Consider the following 16,396-nt stretch of genomic DNA (forward strand, 5'->3'; position numbering starts at 1 on the left):
TTAGAGTGGCCCTGTTTTTCCTTTACAACAGGCATGTCCAACCTGCGGCCCGGAACCTCAGGCAATGCGGCCCACTGCCCCCTGACAATTTTTGCTGGGGAGGAAGGAAGTCAGGTCGGGGACACCGCCGCAGCAGCTTCCAACTAACCGTAGGCAGAGGCTGCCTCAGACTATAGTATATATTTTATATGCGGCCAGAGAAAATCTCTCTACACTCAATGTGGCCCAGAGAAGCCAAAAGGTTGGACACCCATGCTTTACAACAACCCTTTGATCGCCCCTGGTGTTAACCCCTTCCCTGCCAGTGTCATTAGTACAGTGACAGTGCATATTTTTAGCACTGATTATTGTAGTAATGTCACTGGTCCCACCAAAAGTGTCAAAAATATCAGTTAGGGGTCCGATCTGTCTGCTGCAATGTTGCAGTCCCGCTAAAAATCGCAGATCGCCGCCATTACTAGTAAAAAAAAAAAAATAAGTAAAAATGACATAAATCTTTCCCGTAGTTTGTAGACGTGATAACTTTTGCGCAAACCAATCAATACACGCTTATTGGGATTTTTTTTACCAAAATATGTAGCAGAATACAAATTGGCCTAAAATGATGAAAAAATTAGATTTTTTATTTTTTTTTATATTGGGAATGTTTTATAGCAGAAAGTGAAAAAAAAAAAATATATATATATATAAATAATATATATATTTATTTATTTATTTATTTTTTTTTCAGAATTGTTGCTCTTTTTTTATTTATAGCGCAAAAAATGAAAATCAGGGTGATCAAATACCACCAAAAGAAAGCTCTATTTGTGGGAAAAAAGCACATCGATTTTATTTGGGTACAGCGTCGCACGACCGCGCAATGTTCAGTTAAAGTAACGCAGTGCCGAATCGCAAAAAATAGCCTGGTCATTAAAGGGGAAAATCTTCCTGTCCAGAACTGGTTAACCACTTAAGCCCCGGAAGATTTTACCCCCTTCCTGACCAGGGGGTATTTTGCGATTCGGCACTGCGTGACTTTAACGGACAATTGCGCGGTCGTGCGACGCTGTACCTAAACGAATTTGACGTCCTTTTTTTCCCACAAACAGAGCTTTCTTTTGGTGGTATTTGATCACCTGTGCGATTTTTTGATCACGCGCTATAAACAAGAAAAGAGCGTCAATTTTGCAAAAATAACAATATTTTTCACATTTTTTTATATGAAATTCCCCCCAAAAAAAAGTAAAAATCAAAATTTTTTTAAATTTTCGGCCAATTTGTTTTATGCTACCTATGTTTGGTAAAAAAAATCGCAAAAAGCGTATTTTGATTGGTTTGCGCAAAAGTTATCGCGTTTACTAACAAAGGGAAAGATTTTTGTCATTTTTGTTGTTTTTTTTTTTAACGCGTAATGGCGGCGATCTGCGATTTTTTTTTTTTGCGGTACTGCGACATTGGGGCGGACAGATCGGACCCTTGACTGACATTTGTCACACTTTTGGGGTTACCAGTGACATTTCTACAGTAATCAGTGCTATACATATGCACTGTTACTGTAAAAATACACTGGTTGTGAAGGGGTTAACTTTATTTGGAAGGGAGGGGCTGTGTGTATCCCTAGGGGCGTGCTTTCTACTGTGATTGGCTGTGGCTTGAGCTGTAAGGACACTGATCAACGGATCTACATACTAGATCCGTTTTATCAGTGTCTTTACACCGAGGAGAATGACAGGTGGCTTGTTTACACAAGCTGCCTGACATTCTCCCTCTCCCCCGCCGATCGCCGAGTGACCGGCGGACATCGGGTCCGCTGGTCACACGCGCGGGGGGGTCCGTGACCACGCGGGAGCGGGAGCGCGCCTCCGGGGGCGCGCGCGCGCTCCCTAGACCCTCACAAGCTAGTGACGTAGCCCTACGTCACTTTGCCTGTGAGGGGCTGACTGCCGACGTAGATCGGCGTTAGGCAGTCGGCAAGTGGTTAATTAACCACTTCAGGTCTGGAAGATTTTACCCCCCTTCATGACCAGACCATTTTTTTTTTTTTTTTTTTTTTTTTTTGCTATTTAGCACTGGGCTACTTTAACTGGTAATTGCGAGGTCATGCAAAGCTGTATCCAAACAAAATTTTATATATTTTTTTTCCCCACAAATAGAGCTTTCATTTGATGGGTATTTGATCGCCTCTGCATTTTTATTTATTTTATTATTATTTAAACAAAATAAATCCAATATTTTTTACTTTCTGCTATAAAACATATTCAATAAAAAATGTAAAAAATCGAATTTCCTCATAAATTTTGGCCAAAATGTTTTCTGCTATATGTCTTTGAAAAAAAAAAAAATCCCAATAAGTGTATGTGTGTGTGTGTGTGTTTATATATTATATACAGTGTGTGTGTGTGTGTGTGTGTTTATATATTATATACAGTGTGTGTATATGTAATATATATATATATATATATATATATATATATATATACACTCACGCACAGTGTGTGTATGTGTGTATATATATATATAAATAATAATGTGTGTGTGTGTGTATGTGTGTGTGTGTGTGTATATATATATATATATATATATATATATATATATATATATATATATATATATATATATATATATATATATATATATATATATATATATATATATATATATATATATATATATATATATATAAAAATAAATAAATAAATACAGTGTAATGTAATTTTTTTTTTTTTTTTTTTTTTTTTTTTTTAGATGGCTTTATTAGTTTCAAAAGCCAAATATAAAAACTAGAGCACACTTCGCTCTTTCACCAACAGTATATGACATAAAAAAATAAACATCCATTCAGTGCACCCCCAACATCTATCAGGATATCAATAGAAAACGCCTGACTTGAGCAAAAAAGCGCTCATAAAGCGCTCGTGAAATGCTTGTAAAACGCTCAAGTAGCGGCTCTCCACCTCTAATTTCCTCTCCCTCTCCTCCTCCTCTACTGCTTTCTTTTGACTAAACAAAAAAGCCTGAAGCTGTAAAATGCTTGTAATACACTTCTAAAACGCTTGTAAAGAGCTGCAAAAAAGCTTAAAAAACGCCAGACAAAATGCCAATAAATCGATATGCTCCGTGTGAATGGACCCTTCGATTTTACCCACGGGTCCAGACTTGACTGACCAGAGCAAGCAAAGAATTAAAATTAGGAGGTGCCTCGCAATAAGTATATATTGATTGGTGTGTGTGTGTGTTAGAGCTGCACGATTAATCGTTAAAAAATCGCAATCTCGATTCATCCCCCCTCACAATTGATCTTAAAATGGCGTGTCCTCGATTCTTACAGAGCCGTTCTCTGCTCACCCACAGCTGTCAAAAAGGGCCCCAGCACATGTTTACTAACATTGTTAAGGATTTAATACACAATGTATTACAATGTATCATTTCCTTCTTTTAGATCTTTTAGCTGTGTTGATTCAGAAACTTGTATGAAAGATAAGGTTGTGTGGAGTAAATGGATACCAAACGTGTGAAAGACTCATGTGACTTGCTGGTTATGTTGTACAGGAGCTCAGGATGACCTGCGGAAGGTGACACGGGTGGCTTATGACATGGTGAAGCATTACGGCATGGTGCCCAGCATCGGACAAGTGTCATTCCCAGATGGAGAGAAGACCGGCATTGGGAGACGACCATTCAGCCAGGGGCTTCAGGAAATGATGGATTATGTGAGTATTACCACATTGAGAACACATGAAGAAAGAATGGTAGATGAATACTGCTACAGAAATGGCACAGCCACCCCACCCCAGCCTATCATCACTTTTGTATGTAATCTGCAGACATAATTCAGCTGCTGAACAGTCATTATCGTCATGTGATCAGTTTATGAATGTGCACATTTGTACCACATTGGAGTATTCCTATTGAGGCAGTAGGCAGGTGGGGTGCAGGCATGCTGAGGCAGTAGGCAGGTGGGGTGCAGGCATGCTGAGGCAGTAGGCAGGCGGGGTGCAGGCATGCTGAGGCAGTAGGCAGGTGGGGTGCAGGCACGCTGAGGCAGTAGGCAGGCGGGGTGCAGGCATGCTGAGGCAGTAGGCAGGCGGGGTGCAGGCATGCTGAGGCAGTAGGCAGGCGGGGTGCAGGCATGCTGAGGCAGTAGGCAGGCGGGGTGCAGGCATGCTGAGGCAGTAGGCAGGCGGGGTGCAGGCATGCTGAGGCAGTAGGCAGGCGGGGTGCAGGCATGCTGAGGCAGTAGGCAGGCGGGGTGCAGGCATGCTGAGGCAGTAGGCAGGCGGGGTGCAGGCATGCTGAGGCAGTAGGCAGGCGGGGTGCAGGCACGCTGAGGCAGTAGGCAGGGAAGGTGCAGGCATGCTGAGGCAGTAGGCAGGGAAGGTGCAGGCACGCTGAGGCAGTAGGCAGGGGAGGTGCAGGCACGCTGAGGCAGTAGGCAGGGGAGGTGCAGGCACGCTGAGGCAGTAGGCAGGGAAGGTGCAGGCATGCTGAGGCAGTAGGCAGGCGGGGTGCAGGCACGCTGAGACAGTAGGCAGGCGGGGTGCAGGCACGCTGAGGCAGTAGGCAGGCGGGGTGCAGGCACGCTGAGACAGTAGGCAGGCGGGTGCAGGCACGCTGAGGCAGTAGGCAGGGGAGGTGCAGGCACGCTGAGGCAGTAGGCAGGCGGGGTGCAGGCACGCTGAGGCAGTAGGCAGGCGGGGTGCAGGCACGCTGAGGCAGTAGGCAGGCGGGGTGCAGGCACGCTGAGGCAGTAGGCAGGGGAGGTGCAGGCACGCTGAGGCAGTAGGCAGGCGGGGTGCAGGCACGCTGAGGCAGTAGGCAGGGGAGGTGCAGGCACGCTGAGACAGTAGGCAGGCGGGGTGCAGGCACGCTGAGACAGTAGGCAGGCGGGGTGCAGGCACGCTGAGGCAGTAGGCAGGCGGGATGCAGGCACGCTGAGGCAGCAGACAGGCGGGGTGCAGGCACGCTGAGACAGTAGGCAGGCGGGGTGCAGGCATGCTGAGACAGTAGACAGGCGGGGTGCAGGCACGCTAAGGCAGTAGGCAGGCGGGGTGCAGGGACCCTGAGGCAGTAGTGAAGCGGGGTGCAGGCACCCTGAGGCAGAAGGCAGTATTTTTTCATGAATTTAGTCCAATATGTATTCTGCTACATGTTTTTGGTAAAAAAAATAAATAAAAATGGCGGTCTGCTGTTGTAAACGCAACAGACCGTTGGTCTCTCTGGAATTAATGCAGAGCTCCTCCTATTTAGGAACACAGGTCTCTGTATTGATTTCACAAGCCCACCCCCCTCACAATTAGAAAACACTCCCCTAGGCTCACACTTAACCCTTTAAAAATGACATAAATCTCTCCCCTAGCTTGTAGTCGGGATAAGTTTTGCGCAAGCCAATCAAAATACGCTTATTGGGATACTTTTTTTTTACCAAAAATATGTAGCAGAATACAAATTGGCCTAAAATTAATTTTTTTTTTTTGTTTTTGGGAATGTTGTATATCATAATGTGAAAATTTTTGTTTGTTTTTTCAGAATTGTCACTTTTTTTTTTTTTTTGTTTATAGCGCAAAAAATAAAAATCGCACAGGTGATTAAATACCACCAAAAGAAAGCTCTGTTTGTGGGGGAAAAAAAGGCATTGTATTTGGGTACAGCGTCACACGACAGCGCAATTGTCAGTTAAAGTAACGCAGTGCCGAATTGCAAAAAATGGCCTGGTCATTAAGGGGTAAAACCTTCTGGTCCAGAAGTGGTTAAAGTAAAAAAACTTTTGGCCTTTACAGCCACTTCAGACTAGTGGCAGATAAGTAGACAGTTAAAATTCATACAGGAACTTTTTCTTTTCTACTTGCCAGATTTTCTTTTCAAGCATGTAATTCCTAATATTCATATCCCTTTTTTTTTTTTTCTTGGCTCAGGAAGCGCAGCATTTGGTGGCCTCCGCTTTTAAACATACAGAGAAATTACTGCTGGACAACAAGGAGAAATTACAGTTGGTGAGTGTCAGGCTATGGTCATGTATGGTGCATCCGGCGTGTTTTCACTCTCTCATGTAATAATGGTGTTCAGCAACCAGACTCATCGGGGTTGATTTACTAACTGGAGGGTGCAAATCTGGTGCAGCTCTGCATTGAAACCAATCAGCTTCCAGGATTTATTGTCAAAGCTTAATTGAACAAACAGAAATTAGAAGCTGATTGGCCACCATGCACCGCTCCACCAGATTTTGTACTCTCCAATTTTAGTAAATCAACTTCAAATCAACAGAATTTTAATGCAACTGACAATTGAAGAGTAAAGGCTCATTCACATGTGAGGTTCTGCAGTTGTAATACCCCCACGATTGAGCAACACTTTTGCCCCCCCCCCCCCCCCCCAACCACTACCTCCTTTTAGCTGCAGAAGCGGTGGCCAGGAGTTTACACCTTCTGCTGCTTCTATGCTTTGAGGATGCAACAGGAATTATACCCCCTTTGCTTTCGGTGGGCAAACGCGACCCATTCAAGGTGAATCGCTCTTCAGAGAGCACCGCAAGTGTGAACGATCCCTATACTCTAGAATGAGATCATTGAGAGCTGATAATTCCTGGACCCCGCGTGTCTGTACATAGTGTAGTAATCTGTGTGTCAGTTTATAAAAGCTGAAGAAAGAAGAGGTGTATGGGTTCCTTGTTTCATTTTTCTGGTTTTAAAAGTACTTAGAAATATTCTATAGGGGGAGGGGTGTTGTTTCTTACGCCCATGGATGCCATTGGTAGAAGTTGGACCGGTGCTCAAGGATCCTATTTCCTGCTAACAGCTGAGACAGCTTGCCTGTCTGGATTCATCTGCAGGCTGAACTATGCATGGGGCTGCTTAATGCGGAGTTCGGCCTCGGAAAGTTTTTTTTTTTTGTTAGATAAAAATCCCCCCGGGACAGTCAGGGATAGTACATTCCATAATGGCTAGCCTCTGAACTGTCCCGGGTCGCACTTACCTTTTAGAAGAAAAACTTACCTTGAAAATTTCTTCTCCAGCGCTGCCATCTCAGGTGTGGGTAGCTGAAGTCAGAGCGTCGTCTTTGGTGTCCTCTTCGGTCCCAGAATGCACTGCACCAGCCCACCTCATCAGCTTGTGCACCTGTCACTTTATTCACTATATATTTTTTGGAGGTATAGTTAGCCGTCACACTGGGATGAAGAGTTGTATTGACGTCCCTGGATTTATATATAATTTGTTTGCACCTAGCACCTTTGTCACAGCAGTTTGCACTTCACAGATTATTTATGTTAATATATATTTTTGCACATTGGATGACACTAGGAACACTTTGAATATATGAATGATCTATTACTGATTTAACACAATATTAATTGTTCACCTATATTTATTGATTATTGATATTAACTATGTCAGGATAAGCGCGGCTTTATTATTATATACCTCACATACTAGCACATTAGGTGAAACTTACCTGCAAACGAAGCCCTCCACCAATGCGTTGTCATGGCTGAAGGCCGCATCCATCTTCAACTGTCTTGCTTTCTGGTTCGCGGACTCCGGCTGTGTGACTGGCCGGATCCGTGTGATGTCACTCCCATGCATACACGTGGAAGCTGCTCTGAAGGAATGACACGGGTGGCTGTTCCTTCATAATGTATGAGGCAATGACGTCATCGGCTGCATATACAGGAAATAAACGGTGCGTGTTTAGGAGATATTTACAGTACCTTAGGTAAGTCTTAATATAGACCTACCTATAGGTACAATTCATCTATGGGAATTTACAACCACTTTAACCACTTAAGCCCCGGAGGATTTGGCTGCTAAAGGACCAGGGGTTTTTTTGCGATTTTTTACTGCGTGACTTTAACGGACAATTGCGCGGTCGTGCGACGCTGTACCTAAACGAATTTGACGTCCTTTTTTTCCCACAAACAGAGCTTTCTTTTGGTGGTATTTGATCACCTGTGCGATTTTTTGATCACGCGCTATAAACAAAAAAAGAGCGTAAATTTTGCAAAAATAACAATATTTTTCACATTTTTTTATATGAAATTCCCCAAAAAAAAAAGTAAAAATCAAAATTTTTTAACATTTTTCGGCCAATTTGTTTTATGCTACCTATGTTTGGTAAAAAAAATCGCAAAAAGCGTATTTTGATTGGTTTGCGCAAAAGTTATCGCGTTTACTAACAAAGAGAAAGATTTTTGTCATTTTTGGTGTTTTTTTTTTTAACGCGTAATGGCGGCGATCTGCGATTTTTTTTTCGGTACTGCGACATTGCGGCGGACAGATCGGACCCTTGACTGACATTTTTGACACTTTTGGGGTTACCAGTGACATTACTGCAGTAATCAGTGCTATACATATGCACTGTTACTGCAAAAATGACACTGGCAGGGAAGGGGTTAACTTTATTGGGAAGGGAGGGGTTAAGTGTGTCCTAGGGGCGTGCTTTCTACTGTGTAGGGACATTGCTATTGGTGTAAAAGCAAAGATCAACCGTTCTACATAGTAGAACGGTCAGATCTTTACTTTTACACAGGGAGAACTGACAGGCAGCTTGTTTACACAAGCTGCTCTGTCTTTCTCCCTTCACAGGAGCGATCGTAGTGTGGCCGGCGGACATCGAGTCCGCCGGTCACACGCACTGACTTGCCTGTGAACGAGCCGCGGCGGGCGCGCGCCTCGGCGGGCGCGCGCCCGCTCGCTATAGGCTCGCAAGTCAGTGACAGGCGAGTGACGTACCGATACGTCACTCTGCCTGGCCGGGGCTGACCGCCGCAGTATATAGTCGTGCGGCGGTCGGCAACCGGTTAACAGAAGTCAATGCAAGTCACAATGAAATTGCAAATGAGTGCGACTTATTGTGATTTTAAACAGTCAAATCGCATAACAAGTTGCACTAGTGTGAACCGTAAAAAATAAATGCATCTAAGGGAAAAATAGGTATTGGTAATTGGTATCGAGTACTGACTTTTGTTGCCAGGGGTTTAGACATTAATGGCTGTGTGTTGAGTTATTTTGAGGGGACAGTAAATTTACACTGTTATACAAGCTGTACACTCACTACTTTACATTGTAGCAAAGTGTCATTTCTTCAGTGTTGTCACATGAAAAGATAGAATAAAATATTTACACAAATGTGAGGGGTGTACTCACTTTTGTGAGATACTGTATCTGAGTATGGTCTGCCTAAGAGTTTGTGAAAGTCAGGAGCAGGGATTTTTTTATGTGAGACGTGACCTGTCACCATTTTTGCTCATAAATTCCCTTTTTGTGTATTCTCAGTTGGCCGATGCCCTGTTGGAGCGTGAAGTCATTGATTACAGTGACATTGAAGCATTGATTGGCCCTCCTCCACATGGACCTAAGAGAACGATCGCTCCACAGAGCTGGATTGAGGCCGAGAAGGACCAACAGGACACGGGAGAGGAGGAGCCACGCCGGCCGCCGCCTCCACGAGACCCAGAAAATGACACAAACCTGAACCCAGTGTGACAGCAGCGAGGAGGGAGGAGGGAGGAGGCTTCATACAATATACAGACTATGGGATCAGAATCTGCCAATCATGCCACAGAAGACTGAAGATCCTTTACGGCGTCTAATCTTCGCTTAATGCAGAACCAACGGATCAACGTTCCTAATCTGCTAAAATCCAACTTTATCATTATATTGTTTTCTGCCTGTGGCTTTAGATTTGTATTCATTTACTTTGTTCTATTTAATTAGACTTGTTTGCCTTTTTACAGTTCTTCTCTTTGCTGCATCCTTTGTGTCCTACCAAGTAGATTTTGCTGGATGTTATGAGTGATCCCTCAAGAAATGTGGGGGGTGGGGGGGGGGGGTGGTGTTTACTAAAACTGGGGCATCTGTGCATAACGTGTTTTCCTGAAAGTAAGACCTACCCTGAAAGTAAGACCTAGTGTTATTTTTGGGGAGGGCTGCAATATAAGCCCTACCCTGAAAATAAGCCCTAGTTTAGTGTATGAAAAATCCTAGGATGCACTTTATTAGTGTTTTAAATAATGTCCAATGTGTGTTTTTGTAATATAATACTGTGAAATACCTTCCCTGCATCGCCGCTCCGCTCTCAGCTGATTTCCCCGCTGTGTCTTTCTCCTCTCATACCATACGGTAGCTGTCAGAGGGGGATATCAGCCCCTCCCCTCTGCAGTGTAACACAGAAGAGCTGGGTGTTCGATTAGAATTGTGGGAAATACCTTTACATCGGCGCTTCCGTGACCCCCAGCTGTCAGCGGGGGAGGAGAGGGCGGCAGATCGGCTGAGCCCGGAACGGCGATGAAGAAGGTATTTCACACTATTGTAATCTAATCTATGCTGCGCTTCTGTGTAAACTGCAGAGGGGAGGGCCTGAGATCCCCCTCTGACAGCCACGCTTTGAGAGGAGAAAGACGGGAGTGGGAGATTACCGTAGCGGAGCACAGAGCAGTGATGTAATGACTATTGTATTACAAAAACACACACTGGACGTATATAAAACACCAATAAAGTGCATCCTAGGATTGTATATACACTACTGTAAACTAGGTTCACACTGGATTCTTGGCACGCAGGGACAGGACAGAACATTATAAGACCTACCCCGAAAATAAGCCCTACTGTGTCTTTTGGTGCAAAAATTTATATAAGACCCGGGCTTATTTTTGGGGGAAACACGGTAGTAACCAATCGGCTTCTAACTATGCTTCAATTAGGCTTTGACAACAAGGGTACGCACGATTTTGAACCCCACATTCAGTGCGTTCAGCTGAACTCGCACGATTTCAAACCTGCATTTCAGTGCGACTTTGGGGGCGATTTGAAAGCCATCTGTGCGGGTTTGTGCATTGATGTCTATTGACATCGCCCCAAAGTTGCCAAAAGTAGTGCAGGAAATACTTTTGGAAATCGGTGCGGTGCCGCAAAATCATGTCAAATCGCGCCAATGTGAACAGGGGGGTGAAACCTGGAAGCTGATTGGTTGCTATGCACAGCTGCACCAGATTCTGTATGCAGCAGTTTTAGTAAATCTTTCCAATGGAGTCCTTAAGGGAGAAGTTCACCTTTTTAGAAGAAAGTGCACATCTTTCTGCAGGTAAACAAATGTGCATTTATTGTTGTTATTTTTTTTCTTGGAGCCTGTAAAGCATTACACTATGGATCAGCAGATCACGGGTGCCATGCAGGACTCAGGCAGACTTGTCAGTGTATCTGTCTGCTCATACCTCGATACGGACAGGCAGATGCACACTGACAGGAAGAGACCAGGAACTACCATAGCACCATGGTAGTTCATTGAGAACTACAAACCGACAGCCACAAAGGCTCTCTGTAGTTGAACTTCTCCTTTAACTCATGGGTGTCCAACCTGTGGCCCTCTAGCTGTTGCGGAACTACAAGTCTCTTATATGAGACTCTAAAGTGATACTAAAGGCACTTTTTTATTTAATAAAAAAAAAAAAAAGGTTGATACTTGCCTACTCTGTGCAACAATATTGTACAGGAAGGTCGCTCTGTATAGAAGCAATGCCCAAAGGGTCTTTTTTTTTTTTTTTTTGTACATTATGGAGAATTCGTCCTGACTGGGCTTTGCCACAAATTTGAATTTTGACTCCGAATAAATTCTAGTTTTATAGGCTTACTAATGAAATATATATATATTTGTATCTTTATTTAGCTACATTTTTTTTGCCTTTGAATAAATCCTTAACCGCTCCCCTCTCTCTGTAACCCCAGGAGCGATGGGTATATTGTCACTTCCGGTTCCACCTCTGTTTACCTGGCTACCAGCGGCTAGGAAAGCAGCTGATCAGATTGATCTGTGTCTGATCGTCTGCATTGGGTGCTAGAGGAGCAATTTGGGGGTCTAATAGACCCCAGATCTCTCCATAAAGAGGATCTATCGCAGACCATGCTGTCACAAGGGATGATGTTCAACTTTTGTGATAGCAATAAAGTTCATTCAAAAAAAAATTAAAGCATCCCACTTCCACTGTGCTTATGTGCAAATGCGAACGCATGCGTTACTCCTGCACATGTAAACGGTGATCTCACCACACATTTGAGGTATTGTCGCAAACGTCAGTGCAAGAGCAATAATTCTATCACCAGACCTCATGTATAACTCTAAACTGGTGCCATTTAAAGCGTTGAGGATAAGGGAAATTTGGCGCAAGCAAATGCCAGTGATACTGGAGCAGACTATGCTGGGCTGAGAGGTGGGGGGGAGGGGGGTTATAACCGGTCCAGTATGAGTCCAAAAGGTTCTGGTCCACTTAGATGGCTGCTGATGGTTGAAGAGAGAATCAACTCTTTGTAAATACAAGGCAAGAGAGCACTTTGGGTTTCTCTCTTGCCATTTAAAGCGTTGCCTAAGGAGAATTTTGAGCACTGTATTTTGCCGCTTTTCACAGGCAGACACAACTTTAAAGCGTGACATGTTGGGTATCTATTTACTCGGCGTAACATCATCTTTCACAAAACAAACAAAAGTTCCTGCAAGCAACCTCCCTATAAGGTTGCATTCACATGTCAGCGTATGGATCGCGGGCAGAATCGCCGCGATCCGGAGATCATTGTAAATCGCGGGACGCCTGTGCGTTGCCCCTGATTTGCAATAGCACCCAAACGCTGAGCGATGTTGCCTCGATTTCCGCCTGCCAAATCGCGGTAACATCGCGCAAAAATGCGGGGCGCAATATGCTCCAAAGAAGCTCTTGTACTTTTTTGGGCGTAATGCGTTCCGCGATTTTTTTTGCGCGCGATGTTACCGCGATTCGGCAGGTGGAAATCGCGGCAACATCGCTCAGCATTTGGGGTGCTATTGCAAATCACGGGCAATGCACAGGCGTCCCGCGATTTGCAATGATCCTTGGATCGCGGGCGGAATCGCGGCGATTCTGCACGTGATCCATACGCTGACATGTGAATGCAGCCTAACAGATATTAAGTACTGCAGGCACCTCACTTCTCATAAAAAGTGCAAAAAGCAATCAAGTGTAATAATAGTGTTGCACAATAAATACCTGTAAAGCATAAAGTGATGGCAAAAAAAAATATATATATATATATATATAACTGGTGTATAAAATACACTCATATAAAATGTACTCAAGTAGGTGTATAAAATACTATGAAAAAATATGGCACAATAATTCCTCAATAAAATCAATACTGACAGCCAAAAAGGTGCAAACAAGTGTCTGGAAAATCTTCAATGTGCTAATCTCAGTGATGATGAATAAATATATAAATATATACCAGACCAAAAATAATTGTGAACAATATAAATAAAAAGTTTAAATAATAGTCTTTGTGAAAAGTGCAAATAACCAAAAATCCTCAGTATGTGCTCAGGCCAGCTGAGGGTGGCTGGTGCTTCCTCAGGAGAGTGAGTGACCAGAGTGTCACAGATCAAATATTAGCTGTGCACCCCCTTGTGAGTGGGTGGGGGGCGTGGCCAGGAGTGGCATGTGAGAGGACGCATCTCACTGAGCTCCCGCTATCATCCGTGCACTGATCCTTTCCCCGGTCTCCAAATACACCTACTGGGTCACCGTGGAATCCTTGTGCCGTCGGGTACACGCCTGAGCTCTCTCCGGTTGGTCTCCGGGCGATGCTCCGCCGCAAACTATGGGAGGACTCCAGGATGTCTGGGCCCCAAGATGGCGCCGCGCACGGTCTACCACAGCGGACGAGGGGTTCTGAGAAGCCCGCCGCCGCCTCTAGTAAGTCCACTAAGCTCCCTAAAAATCCACCCTTGTGAGTGGGTGCTCACCTCATATAGGATGCAATCAGGCACAAATTCGGGGGATCTTTAGAGATGACTCATCCGGGTGATATCACTTCAGTAGCTCAAGTCAGGTCAATCAAGCACAATACCAGCGTGACATGTAGAGACAAAAAGCTTCCAATAGTGCTTATAACTTTTTAAAAAACTTTATTCAGATAGAAAGGTAATCTATTGCACTCACATATATCGGTGCATCCATGCGCCTTTCAAACACCATATGGTAACAGCCGATCACCAAGCAGGTACCCTGGTGATGGAGTGGGAGGCGCCGCGGCTGTGTGTGTCCTCCTACGCTGACACAGCCCGACAGTCTCACTGACAGTGGAGCGCTCCGTCCGTCCTTGCCCCTCCCCTACGCGTGACGACACAAGGGACCACATGTCTTCATCAGGGTGATTTGATTGGACGGCAGGACGCTCAATGCTTTATATACAACAACATTGTTGTATATAAAAAAGGGGGAAACAATAGTCATATATAGTAGAAGCACAGTGCCTCAATGAACATATATGGAAAAATCACACATATGGTACATAATAAAACTACATTACATATTGCAAAAGTAAATGGTACATCACATCTAGTAGGCCTCATAGACGATGACAGAAAGTTTGTTCAATCGTCCCTGAGTTCCATTGTACAAGAGTTGGTGGGTAGACGTTGCATGTAGCCAGGTTGCCCTACATGTTTCGCTTACGTAGCACGCTTCCTCTGGAGCTACTGATGTGTAAGTTTCTGGATTAGAGCCAAGTAGTGATAGAAAACCATATAGGGGAGATTAACCTTGACGGGTATAGCAAATAACGAGGGGGTCTTCTCTTTCTGGAGTGTGCTGCCAGGGAACGCCCAAAAGGTCAAGTGTAGATAATTATAGCGATGGGTAAACAAGTATCTCCATATAGCCTGAAGGCTCACTGGAATTGCGGTATCTGCCAAAAATTCAGACAGTATAGAGGCAAAAAAAGGCCGAAAGATCCATCAAAGTAGAGCGTTTGTTATAAGGCCAATATCCGTAATGTTGTGGCAGGAGTAGAGGTTAGGGCAGAAATCACTCCAGCAAAGAGAAGATGAACCCCCGGATGGGGAATAGCTAGCTAAACTAGCGGAGTCTGCCGAGTGGATCCGCCCCGTGAGAAAGGGGCCTTCATTTCCTGCCCCAAAGAGAAGAGAGGAAGTGAGAGAAGATCTCTCCAAGGTGAAGGAAAACCCCTTTCATAATCATTTTTTGTTTTACTTTTAACCATTTGCTGACCGCCAGCAGTACATATACTGCGGCAAGTCGGCTCTGACCCACAAAACGGCGTAACTGAACGTCATTTCGCGGCACCGCCAGTGGGGAGCACCCACGCACTAATGAGGGACAGGGAGAGCCAATCAGCGGGTCTGGCGTCCGCAATTGCGGCCAGGCACCCACGATCGATCCCCGTAGAGACAGAACGGCATTGTAAACATGGCAGACCGCTGTTCTGTCAGTAATGAACACAGGGATCCTCTTATTTAGGAACTAGGGATAGGCCGATATATCGGTGGCTGATATGCAGTTTCCCCGATATATCGGTATCGGCCCCTGGAACTGGCCGAAATTGCTGATATTTTTGTGACGTCATTCTGCCTTCTTAGGCAGCCTCCCTCGCCTTGAACAGCCTTGTCTGGAGTCGGGACTAGTCTCGTGGGAGTGTATCACAGTCGTACACCCACCCACAGCAGCCCGGTGCCAGCTAGCCAACCACATCTACAGGCCCTGTACCAGCCAGCCAGCCACCCACATGCCCTGTACCAGCCAGCCACAGGCACTGTACCAGCCACCCACAGGCACTGTACCAGCCAGCCACAGGCACTGTACCAGCCACCCACAGGCACTGTACCAGCCAGCCACAGGCACTGTACCAGCCACCCACATGCCCTGTACCAGCCAGCCACAGGTACTGTGCCAGCCAGCCACCCACAGGCCCTGTACCAGCCAGCCACAGGCACTGTACCAGTCAGCCAACCACCCACAGGCACTGTACCAGCCAGCCAGCCACCCACAGGCACTGTACCAGCCAGCCACAGGCCCTGTACCAGCCAGCCACAGGCACTGTACCAGTCAGCCAACCACCCACAGGCACTGTACCAGCCAGCCAGCCACCCACAGGCACTGTACCAGCCAGCCACAGGCACTGTACCAGCCACCCACAGGCACTGTACCAGCCAGCCAGCCACCCACATGCCCTGTACCAGCCAGCCAGCCACCCACCCACATGCCCTGTACCAGCCAGCCACAGGCCCTGTACCAGCCAGCCATTAAGCATTAAACAAAAATGAACATGTTCAGTACCAGATTTGTGTCAAAAATTGTCTTTATTTTTCAAAACTTTAAATGTACAAAATATCGGCCGATATCGATACGTTGTGACCAAAATATCGGTATCGGCCCTGAAAAAAGCATATCGGTCTATCCCTATTAGGAACACAGGTCTCTGTGTTCATGCAGCAAGCCCGTCTCCCCACAGTTACAAAGCACCCCCTAGGAACACATTCAACCCTTTGATCGCCCCTGGTGTTAACCCTTTCCCTGCCAGTGTCATTAGTACAGTGACAGTGCATATTTTTAGCACTGATTACTGTAGTGATGTCACTGGTCCCCCCAAAAGTGTCAAAAATG

At 45.3% G+C, this 16,396-nt stretch overlaps 1 protein-coding gene across 1 annotated transcript in view; it reads left to right on the forward strand.

Moving 5' to 3' along the window:
- The window catches only part of SPG7 (SPG7 matrix AAA peptidase subunit, paraplegin), a 49,584-nt gene extending 39,873 nt beyond the window's left edge, over positions 1-9,711 (forward strand). The window contains exons 15-17 of the mRNA XM_082270747.1: positions 3,532-3,692; positions 5,895-5,972; positions 9,249-9,711. Of these exons, the coding sequence (XP_082126873.1) occupies positions 3,532-3,692; positions 5,895-5,972; positions 9,249-9,458 (449 nt within the window). The 3' untranslated portion in view covers positions 9,459-9,711. The remainder of the gene's footprint in view (positions 1-3,531; positions 3,693-5,894; positions 5,973-9,248) is intronic.
- The last annotated feature ends 6,685 nt before the right edge of the window (positions 9,712-16,396 follow it).

Source organism: Pelophylax lessonae (genome assembly GCF_965119305.1).
Source record: "Pelophylax lessonae genome assembly, chromosome: 10".
Lineage (NCBI taxonomy): Eukaryota > Metazoa > Chordata > Amphibia > Anura > Ranidae > Pelophylax > Pelophylax lessonae.